Consider the following 8,285-nt stretch of genomic DNA (forward strand, 5'->3'; position numbering starts at 1 on the left):
CCGGTAAAGCGTTGAGCCCAGTTTTAAGGCGACCCAAAGCACAAAGAAAACATTTTGTTTTGCAGTGCTTATTTCTCTGAATAACGGTTTTTCCCCCCCCTGGTCTGCGGTGACTAAAAAGTCAGTTTTGCAACCAACTTTACAATTAGAAATAAAACCAAAATTAGGACCCATCAGATTAGTACCCGTTATGGGTAGCTGTGGGGAAGGTTATAGCTGCGGGCGTATTCATTTTTGAAAACTTCATTTTCCTGAAGGCCTCCCTTTGAATTGTATTTTTCGTAGTCTAAATACTTTTACCTGTCAAATTATTCTTTACTGGTTAAGACCATGCATTCTTGTAAGTAATCGGAAGTGAAATAGAAATGATTATCCTTCAGACTTTTTAAAAAACACGGCTCAGTCCTTCAATGCGTGTATTGCTGTAGATAGGTTTTTGGCTGTGCCGCTATGTATTTGAACTTTGTCACTTGCTTTTTTTTCATTTATGTTTGCAATCATGGTTGATCATTACATTGATAAGTATAAGGTCTCAAGCGAGGGGGGGGTCTACCTGGGCATTTTCTTTCACTCTGTGTTCCCTTGTAAAATAAATTTGTAATCGATAGTGGACATCAGGTAAGTTTGGAGAAAACTGAGGTAAGTAAGCTTTTGCTTTTGTTAGTGATTTGAAAAAATTGTATATGCACTTCTTTAATCTCAGTAATTTACTTAGGGTTTAAAACACCTATTTTTCTGACAATACAGTGTTTAGCAAGTAAAGTTAGCTTTAAGAATTCATATACCAATATGCAAAGTAATCATTTTAATATATTGACATTTAAATGTATTAGGAGCTAGTTTGATAATTGGTTAATCTTGAAATTTTTTTCAGATTCCTGAAAGCAGTTAACAGTAAAAAAAAATGTCTGACTTGCTTATCAGTGTATTTTTTTGTTAATGGGAGAATGTCACGCGCTCAGGGAGAAGTCTGCATATGACTGGGTTGAGTTATAATGCTATTTGGGAATAAAATTTCCTGTTGTATCGAAAGTCACATTAATTTGATCTTTTAATTTATATTGCACATGCATAGCAGTTGGTCATGGACAGCAGAACTAATTTTTAAAAAAATGTATTCACCTGAAAACCAGATGACTTCCAATCCATACTTTTCAGCTCCAAATTCAGGACTGATAAAACAGCTAGTTATTTGCTTGCTGGTTTGTGGGGATTAAGAGATTTCATCCCAGGCTTTTATCCTTTTTGCTTGTAAAATTATAGAAACACGTATGTTGTATAGCTTGTCAGATGTCCAATAATAAGTTCAATATGCTTGAGCTTTCTGTGTTTTTTTCCCAGTGGTAGTAGTCACAGTGCTCATTTAAATATTTTTATGTTAAAATTTAGAAAAGTGAAGTGCTTACAGTGAATGTATTTTACTGACTTAATAATGGTTGTTAGCCCTATATTCAGCTTGTTTCTGAATTGTCAATTTAAGTACCAGAAATTGGAGTGCCCACGAAATCATGGTTATTACTTTTTAAGATATAAACAATCTTTAGTTGGTCATGAAGATCAGTCCGGGTTGGTCAGAGAGTAAATTTTAAGGATATTTTGCTACATATATTGAACAGTTAAGTTTTTACCCCAATCGAAAGTATGTTGGTAAATGGGGAAAGGATTTTTTTCTTATTGCGATACATTAAATCTCCACCAGAGGGAGCAAATGAAAGAAATGAAACACTTTAAATCCTAAATGGTAAAAACTGAGTATTTAATGTTAAATTCTGTTCTAGGATATAGGGTTGAATGCAATTTCTGATGAGAATTTCTTAACTCTTCAATGACCAGGGAATAGATTTGCTCCTTTCTCTTCAGAAAGTATTTTAAGTGATACTGAATGTATGAGAATTAATGTCAAGTAAGTTTAAATGAAGCATATGACTTTGAAACGTGTAGTACCTCTGACGAAATTTTTTGGTGTAACACAACTAAATATACAGTTTAACATATGGTTTAAATTTGATGTAAGTTTTTTTTTTCCCTCCAGAAAACTTTAGAAACTGTTCCTTTGGAGAGGAAAAAGGTACTCTGCCAGCAGGTCACCTTATATTTAAGAATTTAAATTCCTGCATACAAAGAGAAAATGTAAATAAAAATTGAAATGGTGTTTTCCTTTGCAGAGAGAAAAGGAACAGTTCCGTAAACTCTTTATTGGTGGCTTGAGCTTTGAAACCACAGAAGAAAGTTTGAGGAACTACTATGAGCAATGGGGGAAACTTACAGACTGTGTGGTACGTTAAATACATAAAATTGCCTTTACATACTAGTCCTTCAACTGTTGGGCTGATTTGTTTAACCCTTTGAGTGCCAACCAATATCCTAGGAACTATGCTAAAATTGCCAAGGCATTTTTGCTGATTTTACAGCAGTTTAGGATAAAAATTATGATAGCGCTCCCAGCACTTTTGGGGAAAGTCAGGAGGAGTGTGATCACGCTCCCTGGCACTCTAGGGGTTAAAATACTGAGTGAATCCTGGAGAAAATAACTTAAATCTCTGTTCTTAATTTAAAAATGCTTTTAATTGAACAGATAACTAGATCAAATGCTGGTTTCCCTTTGGTTTTAAAGGTAATGAGAGATCCTGCAAGCAAAAGATCAAGAGGATTTGGTTTTGTAACTTTTTCATCCATGGCTGAGGTTGATGCCGCCATGGCTGCAAGACCTCATTCAATTGATGGAAGAGTGGTTGAGCCAAAACGTGCTGTTGCAAGAGAGGTGAGCATAGCATAACTTCGTGCAATAAATGTGAAGAAAATTTTGTCCTACTGAAGATAAAATGTAAATTTTGAAAGAACTTAATTCTTTTTATCCAGCTCAATTTAAGCTATGGTGGTTTCCCTGGAGTAGTTTATTTCCTAAAGACGAGTTTCTTATTCATAAGCTGTTGCTTTACCTGGTATTTTATCATAGGATAGAAACAATTTTTGGTAGTACCCAGAGATGCTTTCAATCATGTTTAGTTTCTGTGGTCATGAATTGACTCCCCCTCCCCCCCCCCCATCCCATAGAGATTACTTTGAAGAATATGGAAAAATTGATACCATTGAGATAATTACTGATAGGCAGTCTGGAAAGAAGAGAGGCTTTGGATTTGTTACTTTTGATGACCATGATCCTGTGGATAAGATTGTGTGTAAGTGTATAAGATTGTGTATAAGCACTAGATGTATGCCCCTTTTATAGATTAAGTTTTGGGTATGTTAATACCTACATCTTTATTAAAAGGCAAACTTTAAAGTAAGTTATAATTTATAGAATGCTGATTTAAGTTTGAATTTTCCCTTCCAGTGCAGAAATACCATACCATCAATGGTCATAATGCAGAAGTAAGAAAGGCTTTGTCTAGACAAGAAATGCAGGAAGTTCAAAATTCTACAAGTGGAAGAGGAGGTACCTTTTAGTTCCATTTTTTTTCTTTTAAAGATTTCTTTGTGTAAGTGCTTGTTACTAATTAGGGCACTTATTGCAGGCAACTTTGGTTTTGGAGACTCTCGAGGTGGTGGTGGAAATTTTGGACCAGGACCAGGAAGTAACTTTAGAGGAGGATCTGGTAAGTTTTAAGTTCTAAATATTGAAGGATGAATATGCTTGATTGGAAAACTGCGACTCATATTTGATTAGAATCATGAAATCAGCTTAATTTTTAGATGATATTCTTAACTTTTTATAAGTAGATGAGATATTCTGATTTGGCTAGGTAAGAGGTAGTAGTTCAGACATAATCTTAAAGCTAATGAAGGACAATTATAGAAATCCCTTTTGTGGTCTTTAAGAACATTTAAAATGGCTTTACAACCACCTTAAAAAACTACCAAATAACTCTGAATAGTGAGTGGAAATACCATAGAAACTTTACCTGTGGGCTTAAAAACGTTTATATCTTTGTTAATGGTTTTTTTATTTAGACTTCAAGTAATTATCTGAATAAAATAATGTGGACCCCATTAAATGTCATTCTTGTGTAAATAAATGGAACCTCTTAAATTGAGGTTTGCCAAGTCCAAGCCCGCAAATCAGGCCGTTATCTTGACAGTGAGGTTTAATGAATTATACTTTGGTGTGTTTATTTTGAAGAATAAAGTACTGATACTAATGTTCAACATAAAGGGAGATGGTTCCTAATCATCCATAGGTTATAATAGAGAATATGGAGGAAAGGAAGATAAGAAACCTGAATAGGGTATATTAATCATAATTTTTTTTCCCCCCCTAACAGATGGCTATGGAAGTGGTCGTGGATTTGGGGATGGCTATAATGGGTATGGAGGAGGGCCTGGAGGTCAGTTTCTTAAACATTTTGATTTATGGGGCTTAAAAAGATTAAATCATGCTGTGTGTCCAGTTTAATATATACATGAGGTTTTTCTGTGTCTTCCATTTTACCTTTGATGAAAAACTTTAAGTGATGGTGGTTTTAGTCATTTGGCTTTTCCTGTAATTCACACCTTAGCTTGTGTATAGCTGAAGGAAAGAGTATACTTGTGGTATAGGGTGCAAGATCATTTGGGTGAATTTTAAATGAGAATTTAAAGATGCCATCCTGTTTCTCAAGCAAAAGAATTGGACATAGATGTGATACTTTATGTATTGATTCCCTGAAGAAGTATAGGGCATTAGATATGACCATTATCAACATGTAAGGGGAATATATGTAATAGCAATTATGTTGCTTTAATTCTTAATAAGACTAGTCCCCCAGGGTAACTTCCCAAATGTCACCAAAGGAATATTTCCAAAATACACAAGGGTGCTGTTGGGTTCAGGTAAGGTTATGAGCCACTGTTACATATTAAATGATATATTAGATGTTTTGTTGGAATACAGAAAAGGTTGACATCTGCTGGCAAATTCCTAGTAAAGACATTTCAAAATGAGCTAGCAAAAGACCGATTTTGTCACAAATTACACATAACTAAATTATACCTACATATTTCCAACTTTGCTTTGAAATCCAAATTAATTGCCCATCAGTTTGCTAATTTCTGATACCCCCCCATTTCTATTCAGGTGAAGGGTGTAGTGAGCATATTATTAGGAAACATAAATCTGAGTTGGGAACTTTGAATCTTTTGGACCACTTAAGGTGATGGGGGTGGCTCTTGTTTTATTAGCTTACACCTCATCTACCCTTAGAAATATTAACACAAAATACAAGGTATCTTAAACAGAACCATTAATACCTTTAATTTCAGGGAAGAGCAGTGACACTAATAGGTATTTGTCTCTAATGGTTTTATCAAGTTGGTTGTGGGTGTGTATTTCCCACCCCCAGATGTTTAACAGGAATACTTTGTTCTGCCCTTGAGGCTGTTCTAGAAGAGATTTCATAGAACAAATATATTACTTAAAAAAACATGTTTTGGAAAGCTGGAAATGGGTTTGATAAGACAGTTCAAATGGCATTGAAAATATTAAGTAATTACTTAAAGGCTTATTTTATAATAGGTGGCAATTTTGGAGGTAGCCCTGGTTATGGAGGAGGAAGAGGAGGATATGGTGGTGGAGGACCTGGATATGGCAACCAGGGTGGGGGCTACGGAGGTGGTTATGACAACTATGGAGGAGGTAATAAATTCACCTGCAACCTTTATGTGGGAATTTGGAGTGGAATTAATGACTTTTCTTTCATTTCAATGTTGTCAATAGTTGCCTTAAAATTGTAGAATTGTAGATAGGTGTTTTGCATTTATTCTGATTTGCTTTTTTGGGAGATTTGTTGTAAATACTTGGCATGTATCACTGTTTAAATTTGTTAATTCTGAGGGTCATTATGCAAAACTTGAATTTAAACTTTTTTTTTTTAACAGGAAATTACGGAAGTGGAAATTACAATGATTTTGGAAATTATAACCAGCAACCATCTAACTATGGTCCAATGAAGAGTGGAAATTTTGGTGGTAGCAGGAACATGGGGGGACCATATGGTGGAGGTAATTTGTTACATTCTTTGTCATTTTGTGGGGTTAAAGGGAAGGATTAGTCTTTGACATGATTTGAATGGCAAAGATAACATGCTCATGGTTTATAGCGGGGCGGGGCGTCGGTTGGGGGGGGGGGGGGGGGGGGGGGGGCCGGGACTTTTTTTCTGCCAAGAGCCATTAGGATATAACATTCGAGGACAACACAAAGTTATCAACTTAAAAAGTAGCCTGCTATATTTGGTCAAACATTCAGTTTACTCCTCTAATGCCTTACAGGGCCAGATCAAATGATTTTGAGGGTTGGAAGTTCCCTACCCCTGGTTTAAAAGGTCACTGAAATTCCCAGAAATAATTCAGTTGTAACTTCAGCTTGGATTTGGTGTGATGAATGGTGGGAAGTTATGTAGAGTAAAATACAGGATGGGGCAAAAGGAGGTTTACAATTCATAGGGAAAATAATATAATAATTAATACAAGAATAAATACTGTTTAATGTATTCACAACTGTAACCCTACTTGTACTCCACCCTGTATTTACAAGTTAGGAAAGTAGGTTAGATATTTTGTGTGGGGGTTGTTTTTTTATCCCTTGGCTGATTATATGAGAGCCAAATAAAATTGCCAAGCACATAGCAAAGTGTTTTAAATTTGAATGAGTTGTCTCTTAAATGTTAATAAGTTAATCATAAATCATTATTCAAGTTTTTATGTAGTAGGGCCAAATAGATTTCTTATGCCTCTCAGTATTTTTTAAATACACCTTCCTTACTGGCTCCAAATGATAACCCTCTAAAAGAGTAGGTTCAGTCATACCTGGATAATTTATTTTGGAGATAATTAGAAACAATGGTTCTGATATGTTTTAAAGCCCATAGATAAATACAAGGTACGATTAATTATTATGCTGCTTATGGGAAATGAAGTAAGTTTCCTTTGTCATGTTCTAGGAAACTATGGTCCTGGAGGAAGTGGAGGAAGTGGGGGCTATGGAGGGAGAAGCCGATATTGAGCTTCTTCCTATTTGCCATGGGTAAGTAGCTTTTGAGTTTTACATTATTACTGTCTTGGGGAGACCTAGCTGTCAGGAGTAAAAGCTTTTTAGGATCATGTTATCTTTCCTTAAAACCTGGTTAGATGGATAATTTCATAACCTATTTTTTTTTTACTCTTTACTTCTGTTGAAACAGGCTTCACTGTATAAATAGGAGAGGATGAGAGCCCAGAGGTAACAGAACAGCTTCAGGTTATCGAATAACAATGTTAAGGAAACTCTTATCTCAGTCATGCATAAGTATGCAGTGATATGGCAGAAGACACCAGAGCAGATGCAGAGAGCCATTTTGTGAATGGATTGGATTATTTAATAACATTACCTTACTGTGGAGGAAGGATTGTAAAAAAAAATGCCTTTGAGACAGTTTCTTAGCTTTTTAATTGTTGTTTATTTCTAGTGGTCTTTGTAAGAGTGTAGAAGCATTCCTTCTTTGATAATGTTAAATTTGTAAGTTTCAGGTGACATGTGAAACCTTTTTTAAGATTTTTCTCAAAGTTTTGAAAAGCTATTAGCCAGGATCATGGTGTAATAAGACATAACGTTTTTCCTTTAAAAAAATTTAAGTGCGTGTGTAGAGTTAAGAAGCTGTTGTACATTTATGATTTAATAAAATAATTCTAAAGGAAATTGTGTAATTATAGACTTTTTATTTTAAATAAGTTAAGGAGTGGGTAGTATAACTAAGGTCCATTGCAAAGCTGTTGTTATATTTGTGTAAGATAAATGCTGGTCAGATATAAGTGTGTTGTCTGCAATTCATCAGGATTAAATTATCTAGATAACTTAAGGGATATCTCTGCAAGGAGAAACACCTTTTTAGATCTTTTAGATGCTGCTTCTTCAATGCAAGGAAAGGAAATAACCCCAGCGAGGTACTCTTCAGGGATACAGGTCTAGTACAAGAAAACTCTTGGCGGCTACTAAGTTCAGCCAGTCTTAAAAAATTGTGCTGTTTCTACAAAGCTTTTAACTACAGTAGTTTATAAGGATGCCAACGAAAGCTGAGGGTGTAGAGCAAATAGTTCTAAGCTTCAGTTAAACTTCTTTAGGTAAGATCTTATTTACTTTTCCTTTCTTAATTTTCCTCCCCAAAAGATAAACTAATACTCTTCAATGGTCTTTCAGTATAGTGGTTCTTAGTAGTTTAACATAGCTATAAATTGAGTTTAACAATTTATAAACTCAAGAGAATAATTTCATAAACCCTGTCTTCCAGTCTGTCATTTAAATTATTTTGGTTGTGTGTGTCCCCCCCCCCCCCCCC

At 35.1% G+C, this 8,285-nt stretch overlaps 1 protein-coding gene across 1 annotated transcript in view; it reads left to right on the top strand.

Annotated features, from left to right (window-relative positions):
- The window catches only part of HNRNPA2B1 (heterogeneous nuclear ribonucleoprotein A2/B1), an 8,597-nt gene extending 949 nt beyond the window's left edge, over window positions 1-7,648 (top strand). The window contains 11 exon segments of the mRNA XM_005862974.2: window positions 2,033-2,068; window positions 2,166-2,276; window positions 2,615-2,805; window positions 3,007-3,179; window positions 3,335-3,436; window positions 3,516-3,596; window positions 4,263-4,325; window positions 5,492-5,611; window positions 5,854-5,976; window positions 6,915-6,997; window positions 7,155-7,648. Coding sequence (XP_005863036.1) covers window positions 2,033-2,068; window positions 2,166-2,276; window positions 2,615-2,805; window positions 3,007-3,179; window positions 3,335-3,436; window positions 3,516-3,596; window positions 4,263-4,325; window positions 5,492-5,611; window positions 5,854-5,976; window positions 6,915-6,976 — 1,062 coding nt within the window. The 3' untranslated portion in view covers window positions 6,977-6,997; window positions 7,155-7,648.
- The last annotated feature ends 637 nt before the right edge of the window (window positions 7,649-8,285 follow it).

Source organism: Myotis brandtii, unplaced genomic scaffold, assembly GCF_000412655.1.
Source record: "Myotis brandtii unplaced genomic scaffold, ASM41265v1 scaffold17, whole genome shotgun sequence".
NCBI lineage: Eukaryota > Metazoa > Chordata > Mammalia > Chiroptera > Vespertilionidae > Myotis > Myotis brandtii.